Consider the following 18942-nt stretch of genomic DNA (forward strand, 5'->3'; position numbering starts at 1 on the left):
GTTAAACTGTTATTGATAGCCCTGGATGAAGGTTGTAGACTATAAGCCATTGCAATATAGATATTTTCCTTAATTGCCGGTGGCCTTGGTCTGTGAACAGGTCAAACCTGAGATCTGGCACAGGAATAGGATTATGGAAGCAACACTGAAGTTGAGTTAGGGAACCAGCTAAATAGTCAGCTTGTTAAGTCAGCTTGTTATTTGGAGGAGCTTACTGTATCTAGGTCTGCAGACCTTTCATGCTACTGTGTTTTGACATCATATCCTTAGCAGACCTAGAGCACAGATACAAGGAAATTTCCTTCTGCTAATAGAATCTATCTTTACATAGCTGGGAACAGTTGAATTGCTGGCCCTGTCCTACTGTACTGTGATTTTTCCACGACAGTTGATTCCACTCTTTAGTAAAGCTTTTTCTGGGTAGCATATTAATTTAATGTGCATGATTTTCTCCTTGATTGTCTTCGCCAGCAGTCTTGATATTTGGCTGTAATACGACACTATAAGTTATGAATATCACTTGGCTTGGGGCCCATTTTTTCAGTGGTTTTGTGTTTCCTTTTTTTTTTTTACTTGTGCAACGATTGTGTTTAGTTATCTATTCATCAGTGTCTGCAGTAAAGAAGAACAAATAGACATAGAAGTAAGATATATTGTTGCAAACGAAACTTTCCTTTATGCAGTCTGTCCTTCAGCAATTTGCCACTTTTCTCCAAGGGGATCTAATGCCGCGGCAATAATGACCTTAGCTGAATGAAAAGCCATCGGCACACACACAACCTTGATGATGCTCCCCCCTTTTCCTCTTTTGCTTCTTAAGTTCAGAGATACCTGCTCCATACTTTTTATCTTATAGTGGTAGATCTGAATTTTAGGATACAGATCACACACTATCAATGATTTATCTGTTGAGTTCTGTAGAGAATGTCAGGTTTTCAGTTTGATGGAAAAGTACCCCAACATTTTTGACATCTCTTTAAGCAAAACAGTCAAGTTGAAGTATTTTTATTTGCATCTTTGCATTTGTCTTGATTTATTGGGAAAGAAACTAAGGAAACTTTTCTAACCAGAAAGCAGAATATTAAAACAATAGAGCACAAAATAAGCCAATTTCTCTTTTTACAGGTATCAATCATGGCCCTGTGATCGCTGGAGTCATTGGAGCTCAGAAACCACAATATGACATCTGGGGCAACACTGTGAATGTGGCCAGCAGGATGGATAGCACTGGCATCTTAGATAAAATACAGGTTTTGTTTTTTTATTATTCCAACAAATCTTGTGTGGCATCTGATTTTGTTTTTCTTTTAGGGAGACGAGATTAAAAGGGGATCAGGGAGTCAGGACTTCTATATTTTTAATCATTTACAAAAGCATTTTGTAAGTTAATTTATAAAGGAGAAAAATAGCAATACCTACCAAAATTTATTTTCTACAAATAAAGGGCCCCTGTCTGTCACCATTTCTGCTCATCCTTTTCTCTCCTCATCCCAGCTTCTCTTCCTTTCTTTAAGAAGAAACCCAGTTAAACAAAAATATATCAGTGGTACCATTGGAATTGTTAACTTAAAATTCATTTTTAAAAAATGTAAAAGTGAATACAATAAAATAAACCTTTATCCACTTCAGAGTATTAGTTTTATCCTAGGTGATCCTGCAGTAAATTATAGGTCCTATTTAGAGTCTACCCATCAAACTCAATGATATTTCAGGTTTGGCCAAGTGAAGTCCCATTGATTCCATTGGATTTCTAAATATGACAAACTGTGAATATGTTCCAATATATTTTGTTCATTTACTTGCCCATTAAGATAATCAGGAAAGACTCTGGGAGGCTTATACTGAAGACCTTCCCCCCAATTATGTCAGTTGATCTACACTCACAGCAAATAGTTCAGGGCAAGGAAGGGAAGAAAAAGTTTTCTAGGCATACTTTAAAATGTCTGAATGTATTTATTTATTTTTTGCAGGTCACCGAAGAAACCAGTAACATCTTACAAACATTGGGCTATATTTGCACCTGCCGGGGTATCATTAATGTCAAAGGAAAAGGAGAGCTTCAGACCTACTTTGTACATACTGAAATGACTAAGTCCCTTTCACAAGGGAATGTGGCATCATGAAATATATCAAGGGTAGACAGTTCTCATATTTTTAGAGAAAAAGCACCCCACACTTTTTTCTTAACTCTCTTTTAGCCCACACCATGAACATGTGTGTACTTTTTCTGGTGTATAGAAATGTTGCTGTAGTGGTGTCTACAGTCTCATCCCACCATTCACCATCAAGAGACCTCAGTAGTCATCAGGTTCCAGGAATGGCGAAGGTGTGTGCTGAGCACTGAGATGATGACAGCTTGATTTGTACTCTTGGCTCTTCAGTGGTAAAGGATTGAGGGAAAAATCCAGAGTTGGAAAAATTAATGGTCTGATGGAGGAGAAGGCTATGAAGAAGATAATAAAAGAGAGAAAATTACAGAAAAGCACTTTATGGCAATAAAATTAGAGCTGCATGAAACATCGTGAAAAATATGGTAGCTCCCTATAACATCCTCTAATCCTGAATTATATAATTACAAATATCTAATTCTGTCCCTTCATCTTTACAACTAGGGTGTGTTCACTAGTTGTGTCTTGCAGCCAATGACATAAAATGGAGTTTCTGGCTTGATAGTTTCCTCAGAGGAATTCATAGACAAGCAGGACCAGTTTTGTATAAAATGTGTTAAAATGTTTTGATGCCCTTGTCTTTTGTAATATAAACTCATTAAAGGTTTCTATGTACTTTATTTTTAAATGTGGGTTTATTACACTTGTTATGCATTATCAGAGAGCTTTCTGCCACAAAGGCAAAAACAAAGCTGAACTCTTCTACCAGAAGTGTATGATTTAAATACTTCAAAGCCAAAGGTGATAAGGCTCTGGAACCAAGGGATGAATGTAAACAAAGCAATAATTCATATTTTTTATTCTATTTTATGGTGAGAAAATGGCCTTTTTGCATGTGCGAGTTCCCCTTAGCGCTACTTAATTCAATGTTACCATTAAAAGTATGAAAGATGAGAGGCAGTCAATAAGTCCTCCCTATCTCCATTGTGGATACAGAAACCAGAGCGATTAACAGCTTACTCACTCATCACTAATATCCCGCTAGGAATCATAAAAAGAAAAGGCTGAACCTGCAAAGAGGAAGTCTAAATTAATGGCAAGCCTGGATCAGCTTATTTATCCTAGACAGGAAAGTGCTGCAACTATAATTTATGGACAAAATATTGTTACAAATCTGATCTAAAAACAATGGGAGAACATGGAAAACAATGCACTACAATAATTTATGAGACTATATAGTGTACTGTAACATATAAACAAAAGATGCCATTCAATTCCCAGTAAAAAATTCACCATGGGGAAGGGGGTGGGGGTGAAATGACAAAATGTGGGTGAAAGTATCATCATGTAAAATCCAGGACTTATGGACTTGTTTCAGATAGCAAGACACAAGTATGTAATTGCAGTATTTATGTGATGATGTCATTGTACATGTGTCATCATTTTGGGTTTGCCTAAATGGGGCTGCAGACGCTGTTGTCTAGTGATGAATAACATCAGCTAATATTGTACAATGCCCACAAAACCCACATTAAAAAAAGGTCAGTTTTGAAAGCTGAATAATTTACATAGGGTAAGGAAATCTAGTTTCCAATTTACCATAATTTAATCTGCTTTTACTATTAAAAAAGTTGGAAGTAGAAACCTGGCAGAACAGTGACATCTCTCAACCACAAAAGCCTATTTTGCTGGGATTTCACCAGGCAGTGTTGTTACCTTTTCATCCTTAACTAATAGTATTGTGCGTGGTCTGAAATGAAAAATTACCAAGTTGCTCAGCTCCATGTCCTAGGATAAATTCCACCAAGGTACAAAACACCTTTAGGAATGGATAGATACTGAGAGATTGGCTATATGATTCTTCCCATCAGTGCTTTTTATTAACAGCTACTAACGAAGCACATCTGATGATATCCTATTAGTCTGTTCACATGCAGGCATCAGTAACGGCTCTCCTGACAATGTTAAATCATTCACGCTTCTTAACCTCATTGTTCAATAACTTTTTGTCATCTTTCAATTGAAAAGTAACTCATTCCCCCTTTGGGCTCTTTGAGTATCAACTCCACCACTTAGATTCTGTGATCTCTATCCACCACTTACAGAGGTGTCTCATATTTCAAGAAACACATGCTGTCATCCAGAAGACACTGCACAGTGAATTCAGTTAGACTCACAGCCTTAGCTCTTTCTATCTGTCTACTATTCCTGTATTATTTGAGAGAAATTCCTGCTAACAAATACTGTGATTCACAGACGCTTTACTTGTTAAACAGATTTCGCATGGCAGCTATGGAGAGCAGCTGAGGCTTTGTTTTGTCCAGCCACAGCTTTTTTCAAACTTCCAACCCACCCACCCCCTTATAAGTGATTTGACATCATAGTTTATTCAGACGGTCTCTTAGTAACCAAAGAACTCTGCAAACGCACCAGCTGGGGTTGGGTGGGGGATTAGTAGGGAGTCCAAAGCAATCCAGCCTGCTACCCAGCCAAACTGGGCTTCACGAGGGAATGCAAGGAGCCCAAAATGGGAAAGAACTGGACGAAGAGGAAGAGTTGGAGGAACTGGGAGGCATCAATGAGACACTAATAAGGCAACACCAGCTTCCACTCTCTGCACAGTCAGCCTTCAGCTACATCCCACCCCGACGCAAGGACCTTCCTGAAGTCAGTTATTTTCACCAGGAGAGCAAGGTATGCCCAGAAATTTTGTGCAATAATTGGGAGGGGCTCAATGGATCCAAGACAAGTGTCATGATGGAAATACCTATTAAAAGGAGCTGGGAATGGAGCATTGCTCAGAACCTTTCAGCCCCATATAGCAAATTGCAATATGCAATATTTGTAGTATGTGGTCTATGGAACATACTTTTACAATGGCACTCAGTCTGGATCACCTTGTTTGTATAATTGTTAGTGAAGTCAGAAAGAGCTGTATGTCTGTACCTTTCTCATTAATGAGCAGTATCTTGTATGTGCTATAGTGTGTTACTCTACACCAGGAATATAATTAATTTGGGGGCCAACGGTCATATTCAGCCATATGGCATGCTGACACTGGCACAACCTTAGTGCTTCTTTCTCTCTTTAGAAGTTAAGCAGTGCATAAGGGCTTTTAATCATGTTGGATGAGCTCAAATATATATGGTGGCTATGGCAAGTCCATCAAAGAAAAGTTTGCACATTCCTATCTCCTAGATAGGAATTATTGTAGATTCTCTGTTTCCAAAAATGTTCAGTGCTATAGTTTTGGGGGGGGAACCCCTCATTAAAAGTCCTGTCACTTACTGACAGCAGACAATTCTTTATGAAGATATGAGAACATATATATTATTATTCATCTATGAAAATTTAGTACTGCATATGGCAACACCAATGTTTATGCATATTGGAACGCTCAAGAGACTTGGTTCCATCAGTGTGATCCTGATGTTGTTTCATCATTAACCTCTTTTGTTTTCCATTGCTTTCAACTATTACTGCCATGATGTTTCTTCCCCTGCCTTCTTTACTTTAAGCCAGGAATTGTTTCCCTGTATGACTGCGTGTTCAAAAGACCGATCAGCTATGATGCAAAGCTCCATAGGTGTGACAGAGAACATGCGAAAAGCAAAGGACTTCACATTAATGATGAGGTGATTGTCGAGGAATCTCAGGGTGATGAAAATCACTACTCACCCTCCCTTTCTGCTTACTCATGATATGGCCAAGTTCTGGCTGCTGCCAGTTACTGCATTCTGCAAGCATGCACTGGAGTAATAACTATCAGTTTAAAGCTAGGATCTTATGCAAATTTACTTAAGAGTAAGTACCCCTAAGCTGCATCAAAATAACACACTTAGGGTTACATTGCACAACTCTTGGTAGAGCGAGATTTTAGTTCAAATTCTGCCTCCCTCAGCCAGGAAGATCACTGGTTGAGTCAGGGATAGATCTATCCCCACACACTTCTAAATATTTGAGCAATGGGATATTTTGAGATTGGGAGTTAGGAAAATTCATAAAAATTACTGAATTAAGCATTATTTAGGAGTAAGCAGCATTTGGAAACAGTGCTATGTATTTCAGTGAAAATATGGATAGGATTAATACCTTCATTAAATCTAAATAGTTATTTTGCAGTTAAATTAGACTGAAGAAGAAAGGATGTTTTTCCCCAAGCTATCAGTATAATACAAACAGAATTAAGATGTTGGGTTCTTTAATTAAAATGGAAGATAACTTAGTGATTACTTGCCTCCACCCCTGAAATAAATGGGATTGAGAAAGGCATGCCAGTATGTCCTCCCCTCAGCTTTGCATATACTTTATGGGGAAAATATTGCTGATGGAACATTAGAAGTCAGTTGTGTGGGTTTAAGTAAAATAACATACATAAGCCTTCTAAAAGTGCTATACAAATGCCCATTGCTCTTAGATGACAGCTGTATTTTGCAGAAAAAAACTGACAATCCTTTCTTGAGAAAATACCTAGTAGCATAAATGACATAGTGCTTGTTCACATTATATAATCTGTATAAAGTATGAGGCATTTTAAAGAGAAGTCCCCTTAGGGTGAAAGAAGTTATACCCCAACAGCACTTACCTTTTGTAAAGAATTGCAGGGGACTCTAGCTATTTTTAATGGATATAGCTTGGGAATGTTTTTATCTTCTGAAAAGGGCAAAGCTGCAGGGGTAGAGAAGCTTCTTTTCCCTTCAGGAAGCCAGAGTGTATCTGGAAGAGGTCCTTTTGATTTGGGATGCAGGACATCCACCACTGCTGCCAGCAACACCATACCAAGCATCTTCTCTAGTTCTGTTCTTTGTCTCAGCTGGGTTTTTATACTGAGAAATCACATCTCAAAAAATATTCTTACAGGAAAAAAAAAGGACTGTACCTGTCTTGTCCTCTTCTGAATATGGGCGGCGCATAAACCAACCTGTGGAAGAGCTAATCCGAGACCATGTGCGCATTAATCATGTACGGGCAGAGTTCTACAGAAAAAATGGAATAGCTTGTTTGATGGAAAAATGCTGCCAGCACTGTTAATGCAACTTAAGGATCTACTGTGATAGATACCTAAGAGCAATATGGTCTCAAATTCCTGTAGTGTCCTGCTTGGATTTAAAGTCAGTTCAAATGTAACATTATAGTATCTTCATGTATTTATTGCTGGGGTTTTAGCTGAAAAAGGGCTTTCTTTTTTAGGCCCTTAAAGCATGAGGATACTGTGTGACTACCAGCTTATACTAGTACTCACCTTTCCATTTTTTCTCCTGGAAAAATTGTGCAGAGATTTCCCCAGAAAAGTGTCTTGACACTTTTAACATACTAGAGTAACCATGTATTAACCTGAAAATAACCACCTCTGTCATTTCTTATGATCTGCTAAAGATAGTTTTTATTCTTAATAAGATTAAAACTAAAGGATTTGGTAGCATGTATTTTTGCTTAACATGCTTTTCCTTCCAATTTCATTTCTCTTCATTAATTGACAGTTTTGTAATTAAGGAAAAATGCTTATCAGTGTGCTTGGAATGCTTAACTAATGAAGCCACCATTAAAAAACAAACAAACCTGAGAAAAATATCTATCAACCTGCTTATATACTAAGGCTGTACCCGTGAATATATCAGCTGTGCATCAGGAATGAAGATCAGTTGATAGATGGGCAGCTTCATAACAAGCTTTTCAGTGCCAAGTACAAACATTAAACCTTGACATTAATCACATCACTTGGAGTTGCATGATTTTATTTCTATTGCTGTTTGCAATGGAATTTTTGTCAAAGCTACTAGATACTAGGATTAGCTGTAGCATGAGCTGATATAAGCCAAACAAAATTATCTGCATCTCCTATCAGTCCCAGAAGGGAAGCTTCTGCACAGAATAGCATTGGGAGAGAAGGAGGGAGTGTCAATTTTAATCAGGACAACAGAGGAGGAAAAGATAAACTTGCAGTCAGTGGCCCCTACAAAAACCTTTCTTATGGTAGGTTAATTTTTAAAAAACAAACATATATACATTCAAGTTATATGTTTACTGTCACATCGAGTCTGGCTCCTAAGTATACATGTGCATGCAGCCTTTAAAACTAAATAGTCTGTTACATTTCCCAGGATCTTCTATATACTATCAGGGAAAAATGCAGCTATTTTTCAGTTTAATATGATATGAAGTCAATCACATTAAAAAAATAAGCTTAGATGCATTTTACTATTTGGTACATTTTTTCTATGCAACATTGGGAAACAAAGCCATATAATAGGATAAACACTGGATTTATTTTTAATCTTTCCCAAATGCAAAATCAACAATAGCCTTCACATATATTTCAGCTTCATTTGGATTCAGCTTTATTACTCATGGAAACTATAAAAATTAGGAAATACTTTCTTGTGTAGGTAATCCAGTACATCATTTTTGTTGTTCAGTGGGTTAAACTCAAAAAATGGGATCTGAAATGTAAAGAAACAAAGAAACCATTATTCAAATAATTCTGCAGAGAACAAAACATCAGAACAATTCTGTCCTAAATTTTCTTTTCTAAAATAACATGAACAGGCCTATCACAAAAGGGCATTTGACCCCTTTGCATTTACTTTCTTCACCTGAGGATTGTTGAGCTAAGAGATAAAACAGCCTATCCTTTGCCAACTATTGATGCAAGTATGGCTCCAGGCATATGGCACAATAGGAATGGGATGGCAACAGGTCTTAGAGGGACTAGACTTGGGGATTTTAGTCTTGAATAATAGCTGTCTTCTATTAAAGCTGAAATATTAAGTGCTAGGATAAAATCCAATTATGCTCACTGGGAAGAGTTCATCTAAGGGTTATGGCCATAGTTTAAAGTGAAACACTCAATTTAAATGAAGAAAGTCCCAAGGGCAGTCTCAAAGTGGGAGAAAGAAAGATTCCTCTCTGAAATTTTGGACAGCTATTTCTGGTCACCTGAAACCAGTACTGAAGTAGACATTCCAGTGATTCAATTCAGTAGAAAGGTAACATTTTATGTATTGTTATTGCTTTGAGACACACATTTTTGCCCTTAGTTCACTCTTTAGCTGTGAGACTAAGAGCAGTATAGTCTGGATCAACCCTCAGAAGCAAAAACTTATATGAATGAAGCATCAATACGGACCTCCAAATATAGCCAGATATAGCAGTAATATTCAATTTACCTGTACAACCACATAACCAATGAGCTTCAGATGTCTTTGCTTAATGGATTCTTTTCCAAGAAGATTGTGGCTATTGGCACAAAATCTCTTTTCATCATCAATGCACAGAGCTATTCTGTAAAATCAAAATATTATCACTGCTTCAAATTCAAAGTGTCAGCACAAACTTTTCTTAAGTCAATGCCCTTCAACAGTGTTGAACTACAACTCATTCCTGACCAGCACAGAGAATAATGAGAGATATACTCCAACACATCAGAAAGGAAGCAAGTTGGGAAAAGCTGACCATTCCTACTTTTTCAGATACTGCATTTTCTGGGCAAGAAAACACCTATCCAGATTCATATTTTGTATGAAGTTGGTGTATGTAATGTTTTGCATGTAGTGCTCTTATTTTGTATCTGGATCCTATTTCCTCTATTAATATTTTAACATTGAAATTTCAAGAAATCATGCAGGGAAAATCCCATTGCTGCACCACACTTTACCATAGTCTGCTAGAACAGGTGAAGGATCTTCCTATGTGATATTTCAGTTCAGTGCAGATCTGGGGTGCAGCCACAATGAAGCATAACCAATTAATTCATTAAGACTGCCAACAGTCTGCAACCTGACCAAGTCAGTCAATGATATTATATGGCATAGTCAATATTGTCACTTAACATTGTAACAGCATGTACTTACATCTAATAATATACAAAACAATGCAATAATCTTACGTCTATGAGTAAATATGCATGACAAAAGTTGCTTTGGGGAGAATGGTACAACAAGCAGTTCCAAGCAAAGCCAATTAGTGTTAGGAGCATAAACAGGAGCGTAGACTGATGGACAGAAAGAATGTGGGTTTTCGCTGGTCTACAGCTGTTATGCAAATTAAATGTGGTTTGCTAAGCAAAGCAAACCCATAGCACGTGTCTCCTTTTTCTGGACTAGTAGCATCTGCTGCAGCAGCAAGGTGTGAATAGGGGTTCCTTCCTTCTCAGGCTAGCATGGTGGATGGCATGCTGCCACCTTAGTTGGGAATCAGCCCTAGGGAACTGAAAGAGTCCAGAAGGGGCAGGGGCAAAAAATGTAGCAGAAACACTAGCCTGACTCTGATGAACACTGAAAAATATGCGACCCGTGCTGTTTTTTCCAGTGGTTTCTAGAAATGCTTCTGTTGAGCAAGACTAAAAACACGTGAACTCTTGGACCACAATATTGCTGATATTCTAGCAATATTGGCACATTTATAATGCTCTGCTTCTGCTGTCACAATCAATTAGAATCAGCCACTTACGACAGAGTGGAATAAACTTTTCAAACAGAAACACAATTTGAAATGCTAGAAATATCTTATGTAATTTTTATTTTTGTATGAGAAAAGAAAAACTGAAAAAGCTGGTTCAGGTTTGTGAGGTCTCTTTTAAAAACAGTTACCAACAATCCAGTTTTCCTTACCTTTCATATACCTCATCTTGTGCATTGACTGGTAGTACAAATCCTTCTTCATTGAGTTTAATCTCAATATCTTATATGGAACAAACAGAAAGAAAATAGCAATCCCTGCAATTGTCTTTTTGCTGTATTTCATTCATTCTCGTAGTTGAATATAAATACTTTAACTTGATTTTTAATCAATGTGCAACATGGAAAACTGAGGAAAATGGGCAGCCTCACTGTTTGTTAAGTACATTTAACTTTGCTAGAAACAAAGATAACTGTTGAAAAATCTTAAGAATTCATAAGAGAACACTGAAATTTCATGCAGATGATAATGGTTGAAAAAATGAAGGGCTACATGGGTTCAAAGAAACAGTCTATTGCCCTTGCACCAATGAGAAGAGAAGAAGAATGGTTTCACCTTTTATCACCACCACCACTATGCCCCCATCCCATCCTCATCCTGTTGACTGTATGGAGGGCAGATCACTCTTGCTGGAGTTCTGAATGAACATGAAGTTCTAGGACCATAGTTTGTACACCTTCAGTATTGTGTATGAAGGCTACATACAAACAGACTCTGAAGAAGAACACACAAATTCCAAAACTATGGGATGAAAATCATTAGGCAAATGACACCAGTGGAAATGATTGCCTAAGTCTAAAACAAGTCCCTGAAGTCATCTAGAGGTCCAGCAGCAACTAACAGAAATTTCCAGAAGTTAATATGAAAGTATAATTGTTAAGGTGACACAAGGGGAAAATAATTAAATATATGACTGGCGAGTAACCTTATTCCATTTAATTTTAGCAAAAATTAAATGTAAATATGATGGACATAAATTGAGTCCTTGTCCCACCCATTACTCTTTGGAATATGGCCATTCCACCCATTCAGCCCTGAAAAAAATGCACACCTATCTGAAAGTAAACACAGCTATCTGAAAAGTAACACAGTTTGCTCACCTATGGTGTAGTGATATGGAGTCAGAACATTACAGGCAAAATATTTTTGGTCCCCCAAGAGGTCAATCATGCCAATCTTCACTTTGCTGAAAAGATGAAGATCTACCTTGGATTCTAATGACTCACATCTGGTATGAAAGGACTTGACTTGGTAATTTAGATGGAGCCCGGGATTCTGTAAAGACCAATTATTAAAAAAATATGCCAAGTTGCTTTCTGCCAGTTAACAAAACAAATATGAGTAAAAATGCAAGTAGTTTTAAAAATGCACTGATGAACTGATAATATAACAAGGAAAATAATGGTGGCAGAACAATCCTAATGAGGAATAAGGAGGAGAAGCTACAGTGGAGAAACCACCAAATCGGAAAACCTATAAAGTAATGTTAGCAGGCTCTTATTTTTACCTCCACTGAGTACAAGGCAATATAACTCAGATGTCATGCCCCTGGGTTCTTGCCCCAGCACAGAAGTACTGTAATGGGGGCAAAAGTTTTCCCCCGCTAGTATGCATCTATATGAACACCCTCCTCTCCATCCTGCTATATCCTATGGCCAGAAACCCACAGAACTACAGCCTAAAACATCAACAAAGTTATTGCTGATATGGAGGATTACTAATAAGCAACATTATTACATTTGGTCATTAGTATTATGAAACGCTACTTAGTCTGAGTAAATGTGTACAGATTTAAGCCAGCATCTGCTTAAATAGCAATATTAATTAACATCATTAATATCATACCTTATAGTATGGACACTCCAGTTGAACGGTTAAAAATAGCTGTGTCAATTGAGAAAAAATCTTCAAGCTGGGACTTTCAGCTGAGATGCAAACAACCAGACAGACCAATCATCATAAAGCAACTTAAAGTTGATTCCACAGCTTTCATTTATTTACTAGTGTTTATACACCATTCCAACCCCAAAAATCTCTTCAGCAGCTTACATTCCCTTCCACAATTAAAAAATTAAATCATTATCATCATCATTCATAATCATCACCAATAACATAAGACTTACAAGTCCTCTAATGCAAAGAAACAGCAAACTTTAAACAGAAATGCATTACAGGATGGCACTCATAACAACTCCATTCCAAAGGCTCTCTGGAATAGCCACATTTGATGGTTTTCTGAAAAACCAACAAGGTCTAACCTGGGGGCGGGGGGATGTTGTGTCAAAGAAGGGGCCCTAAATGAGAAGGCACACCCCTGGGCTTCCTGAAGATGACATTCCCTAGGAGGAAGGATCTGGGGAGAATTTCCCTTTTCAGATCTTACTGGACAGGCAGAACCCACTGGTAGGGGGTCCTGTGCAAGATTTTCAAGGCAACAACCATTACCTTGATTACCACCCAGAAGGTAACTGGTAATCAGTGCAGCTCTCAAAATAGAGAAGTTACAAAGGAGAACCTACAGTGGTGCTTAAAAGCTTGGGAACCCTTTTGAATGTTCAATATTTATGCATAAATATGAACTAAACATGATCTGTTCTCCACACAAGTCCTAAAATTACATAAAGAGAACCCAATTAAACAAATAAGTCAAAAGCATTATACTTGTTCATTTATTTATTGAGGAAAATGATCCAAAGCTACATATTTGTGTGTAGCAAAAGTATCTGAACCTCTAGGATTATCAGTTAATTTGAAGGGGAAATTAGAGTCAGGTGTTTCAATCAATGGGATAATTAGATTTGAGTGTGGGAGGTCCTGCCATATTTAAAGAACAGAAATCTAGGTATTCATTATCAAAATCTGATCTTCACAACACAGGTACAGTATGTGGAAGAGTGTTATGGCTCAAACAAAGATTTCTGAGGGCTTCTGAAAAACAGTTGTTGATGATCACCGGGCTGGAAAAGGTTACAAAACTATTTCCAAAGAGTTTGGATTCTATCAGTCCACTGTCAGGCAGATTGCATATAAATGGAGGCAATTCAACACCACTATTATCCTCCCCAGGAGTGGTCAACCAAGACCACACCAAGAGAAAGGGGTAATACTATGGAATGTCTCAAATAACCCCAGAGTAATGTCTAAGGAACTAAAGACCTATCGTGCATTGGGGACTGTCAGTGTTCATGAGACCACCAACAGGAGTGCACTGAACAATAATGGTGTGCATGGCAGGGTTGCAAGGAGAAAGACACTACTCTCCAAAAAGGGCATTGCCGCCCATCTACAGTCAGTGAAAGACCACATGGATAAGCCAGAAGGCTATTGGAAGAATGTTCTGTGGATGGATGAGACCAAAATAGAACTTTTCGGCTTGAATTAAAAGTGTTATGTTTAGCAAAAGGCAAAGACAGCATTCCAGCTGAAGAACCATATCCCATCTGTGAAACATGGTGGTGGCGGTATCATGGTTTGGGCCTGCTTTGCTGTGTCTGGACCAGGATGGCTTGCCATCGTTGATGGAACTATGAATTCTGAATTGTACCAGCAAATTCTTCAGGAAAATGTCAGAGTATGTGTCTGTGAATTGAAGCTCAAGAGAAAGTGGGTCATGTAGCAAAACAACCACCCAAAACACATGGGGATTAGAAAGGGTTAAAGAAGGAGGGGAAAGAGTAAGATGGCAATTATTTGATAGAAAGAAGGGCAGACGACAAAATTCCATGTTTTATTTTCTTCACTTCTTTTTTTCTAATTCTTATCTTTTTTATTTTTCTTTTCATTTTTTATACTTTTACTGTATTGTAAAATTCTAATAAAAATATTTTTTTAAAAAGACCCAAAACACACAAGTCATACAACTAAAGAATGGTTAAAACAGAAGAAAGCTAATTTTTTGGAATGGCCAAGTCAAAGTCCTGACCTTAATCCTATAGAAATGTTGTAGAAGGATCTGAAGCAGGCAGTTCATGAGAGGAAGTCTCACAACATCCCTGAGTTGAAGCTTTTTTGTAAGGAGGAATGGGTTAAAATTCCTCCAAGCTGACATTCAGGACTGATCAACAGTTATTGGAAACATTCAGCTGCAGTTATTGCTGCCCAAGGGAGACACACCAGTTACTGAAAGCAAAGGTTCACATACTTATGCTACACACAAATACATACCTTTGGATCATTTTCCTCAATAAATCAATGAACAGATATAATGATTTTTATTCATTTGTTTAACTGGGTTCTCTTTCTCTAATTTTAGGATGTATGGAGAACAGCTCATGTTTTAGGTCATATTTATGCAGATACCCTGAAAATTCAAAAGGGTTCACAAACTTTTAAGCAATGCTATAGCAGCTCCTATATCTGCTCAAGCTGGTGCATTCTGAGCCAAATTAAGGTTCTGGATGATCATCAAGGGCAGCCCCATGTAGAGTGCCTTGTAATAATCCAAATGGCAGCGACTAAGGTATGAACAGGGCCTCCTAATCCAGGAGAGGTCATGCCTACTTATGAGGTATAGAGAGATAGATATGAGGTGTAGAGAGATAGAGATAGAGAGATAGAGAGATACTTATGAGGTGTAGAAAGACAGAGAGATAGAGAGGCCCTCCTAGCTACAGCCATCAGCTGAGTAGGAACTGAGTCTAGGAAGCTTCCAATGCTTTAGTGAACACTCACTAAAGCAGTAAGTAAACTAGGAAAACCACATTCTCTCAATCTCCAGGTGAACACATTTTCAGTATAGGCCATTGTAGCATCACTGATTTCACAGGGGCATGTTACTTGCCTTACTTTCCCCTAATAGTAACATCCCTTTGTTTCTTGGAACTAAAGTGCTACACTGAACTGTAATACTTTATAGCATTTTCAAGTGTTTGAAACATTTTTCAAACATTTTACCCTATCTAGCTATAATCTTTACAATAACCTTTTAAATGTATCAGCTTTACTCCACAATCTTTATATTATAGATTTGTGTGGAGAACTAAGGTTAAGAAAGAGTAGTTTACTTAATAGCAAGTTTCTTCATGGCAAAAACAAGATTCAAAATGGGCCTGATTCTCAGCTCAGCTTTATTATTCTGATAATCCTAACCCTAACTCCCAACTTCTCATATATTGTTTAGAGATGTTCATTTTTATGTAAATTTGCTCTGCAATCTCTATAATCAAAGAAAGGGTTCTATAATACATTCTACGGTACATTCTAGTTTTTGCAGAGCAAAACTCAAATCTGGGCTCCCTGATGGGAGAGCTTATTACACACTATTGTTTACAGATTGTCATGAATACCCCCAAAACTCCAACTGGCTGCTCCCTGCCCACTTGCGAGGCCTCTCAATGGCCATGCCATGGTCATTACTGCTAATCAGAAAAACAAACCTAGCAGATATGAAATCTTGAACAATCCAGTTCAACCACTGACAAGTTGGGTAAGGCAAATAGGGATGACCCAGACAGATGTCAATACTTCAACCGTACTTGGTTTGTTCTGTAAATGCTACCTATCTCTTCCAGGATGTGTAAAGTTCCTCTATGACCTCCCAGGCAGTTGGATGCCTTACTAATCTTATTAAGGAAGGCATGACTCCTACAAACTGAAAACAATTGTAATAAGATGACTATTATAACAGAAATTATAAAGTTTACTTGCTTACCTTGCAACTGCTGCAGAAAATAGGGACTGAACAGTTTTTCCATAAAATTTAGTGGATAGCATTTAACAAGAATGCATGAATGAAGAAGGTTCAGAAGCACATGAGGCTCAAACTCAGAAAGTCGCATCCTAACAAGCCTTTCAACCTGTCGGAAAAAAGATGGGGCACATGGGGGCAAATAGTTGAGCTTCCCAAATGGAACAACCTGCTCAACAATCTGAGAAATGGTGAAATTGTCAGCATTATAGACAAAAGTTTCTGCCACTGCATTGAATATGGGTTTGGAAAGAATACATAGCCTGCTGCAGTACTGCATGACTTTGGAAATTGTGTTGGGATGCATCACAAAGGCAAACTTGATAACATGTCTTTCTAGCGCTTCTGTGAAACACTGGTCAGAGCATCTAAAATGAATGAATGCTTCCAACACATTTATCATTTCATCATCTGTGAAGTATGGGATATAACATGATGCATGCTTACAAAGTCTTATTATCAAGTTATTGACTTGGGTTTCATCAAGAACAACCAGAGCATTTAACACTGTACTTGTCTGTCTGGGAGTGAACTGGTAATCTTCTGACTCTGCAAAACTGTTCATTTTGTTCAACAGGTTCTGGAATTTCCCTGTCCTACCTATACCTATCTGCAGAGTTCTGTATACCAGGACCATTTCTTCAACATTCCAGTCCTCAAGATTTGTACTTTGAATTTGATTCATAACTTGTTCCAGCATAGTATGTTCTGGTCCTCCAAGGTTAAATAAACCTTCTCCAAGAATGCATAAATTTTTTATACTCATCTGGCCCTTATCAAGACGTTCCTGGCTCTCTGACACCAAACGAACCATCAGGGTACTACAAGGATCCACACACAACTTTGTCAAACCATTTAGAGAATTTACAAGAGCAAAGTCAGACAAATTTGCAGATTCTTGTTCCAGCTGCAAGCAAAGTGATTTGAAGATGTAGCTTTCCATCAGTTCCTCAGGACTTTTCATTAAGTTGTCCTGTAACTGGACCTCACCCAGCCGCTGAAAGATAGCTGCTACCATGATGTCAGATAAACTTTCCAATGAACTCACAAATTTGAAAATGTCCTTGCATGAAGACCATTGGTTCAATTCCTTTAAAAATATCTGTTCATCCACTGACTTGCTATTAGATTTTAAATTGTTATTGGCCTCTCCAAGATGTTGCATTGTTTCCACAACAGAGCTAATATGATTTTCTAGTTTCATATAGTAATTTCTACAAGAAGTGCACTGGAAATCTCTTTGGTTTTTCAATATAGAAGAGTCAAAGTAGCAGACAGCGAACTGCCTCATTTTCTGACAAAAATGGTTCAAGGCTCTGCTTCCAGTTAGCAATTGTCGGCGTGCTTGTACATTAGAAGCATATACTTGGAAAGATCTGAAAACTGTAACAGCCATCGTAGCTTAGCTATTGATATTGGCTGCAAATAGAAGAAAAAGTTACTATAAAGATTGCCTTTTTAATTTAAACAGTTTGAAATGACAGGACAAGAAGCAGCGTAATTAGAATTATGTCAATGAATCAATTCTGTGTGAATACAGAAAGACTAGAATATGAAACTGTTAACTAACGGATTCAGCTCAGAAAAACACATTAAAGCATTTAACATCCGTAAATATATGTTTGAAAGTATTATGGGTAAGGATTATTGAAGTTCTGAAGCTGGAATAAGTAGCTAGATAAGATGTCCAGCAGCCAAGTGAGAAACTTCAATCCTACTCATCTGTATTTGTGATATTAAAAAAAATACACAATTATGCAACATACAATGCATAAACAATTGCAAATGTTTACAAATATGTAATATGTAATTACAAATTACAAATATTACAAACAATTTACATCACTGACAGGATTCAAGACATTTTGTGCGAAACGGGACTAGTATGAGCCCTTTCCTACCCCCCTGGCAACGTGTTTTCCTCTGGTCCTCACAGTAGGAGGCAGGAGGAAAGTGGCACACTGCTGTCCCCACAGCGGTCCTTTTCTCGCACCTGGAAAAGGAGATAATCAAAGTTGCTGCTCTCACACAAGGAAGACGGTGTAGATGACCCCTCTGGCAGCAACAGCAAGCAATAAAGCATAACATAAATAACCCTTAGAAACCAGAAGTGGATTACACCGTTTCTAGCAGCTACTGTACTTTCGTCAGAATGCAGCATGCTTTATCTTTCGTCGGAGGGGGTGACCTAACAGAAAAAGCCCTCTTAAGAATATACAAATATCCACCTTACGAGGCGTCAAGAGGGGGGCTTCCGCCGAGGCCCGAGCGAGCAGGCAAACATTCAGGGCAAAGGGAGTCGCACGAGCTCGAGGGGGCCAGAAAAGCTGAGTCTTTCCAAAGCTGCCCAGTCTGTTTTTACAAGTAGCCGTCAACGCAGCACCCACCGCCCGGAGAACCACAGCTCCCAAACTCACAACAGCGCCCACCCGCTGCAAGCCGCGCGGAACTAGATCCTGGGAGTCCTATCCCTGCAAGGGTTGGAAGAGGCTAAGTCAGAGAGACCTCCTGAACTCAACAGCGAAGCAGGAAACAGCGCAGCCGGCGCAGCGCTCCGCAGCCCTCGCAATCGCTATGTCCCCTTCCCGCCAGCTCCACGTGCAGATCACCCCTACCTCCTTCCTCGGCGATTTCAGGTTCCACTTCAGCCCAAGCGCGGAGACCAATCGGAACCCGCCTTTCCGTCTTGTT

The 18942-nt window shown here is 38.3% G+C and overlaps 3 protein-coding genes across 3 annotated transcripts in view; 2 read left to right on the forward strand and 1 right to left on the reverse strand.

Moving 5' to 3' along the window:
- The window catches only part of ADCY2 (adenylate cyclase 2), a 133292-nt gene extending 130405 nt beyond the window's left edge, over positions 1-2887 (forward strand). Inside the window, exons 24-25 of the mRNA XM_088131430.1 lie at positions 1126-1250; positions 1971-2887. Of these exons, the coding sequence (XP_087987556.1) occupies positions 1126-1250; positions 1971-2123 (278 nt within the window). The 3' untranslated portion in view covers positions 2124-2887. The remainder of the gene's footprint in view (positions 1-1125; positions 1251-1970) is intronic.
- Positions 2888-4368: 1481 nt separating this feature from the next.
- CFAP90 (cilia and flagella associated protein 90) lies at positions 4369-7419 on the forward strand. Its single transcript, XM_025173380.2, has 3 exons — positions 4369-4802; positions 5627-5743; positions 6969-7419. Exons 1-3 carry the CDS (start codon positions 4620-4622, stop codon positions 7137-7139), a joined length of 471 nt encoding a protein of 156 aa, XP_025029148.1. The 5' UTR covers positions 4369-4619; the 3' UTR covers positions 7140-7419.
- Positions 7399-18859, reverse strand: FASTKD3 (FASTK mitochondrial RNA regulator 3). Its single transcript, XM_007438492.4, is given in 8 exon segments — positions 7399-8451; positions 8453-8548; positions 9275-9389; positions 10718-10787; positions 11666-11840; positions 12411-12490; positions 16216-17670; positions 18480-18859. Coding segments are annotated over 7 exon segments (1989 nt in total). The 5' UTR covers positions 17648-17670; positions 18480-18859; the 3' UTR covers positions 7399-8430.
- Between the last annotated feature and the right edge of the window lie 83 nt (positions 18860-18942).

The sequence above is a fragment of the Python bivittatus genome, unplaced genomic scaffold (assembly GCF_059951505.1).
Source record: "Python bivittatus isolate LINGU-HERP-01145 unplaced genomic scaffold, Pbiv_v1 ctg000960_np1212, whole genome shotgun sequence".
Lineage (NCBI taxonomy): Eukaryota > Metazoa > Chordata > Lepidosauria > Squamata > Pythonidae > Python > Python bivittatus.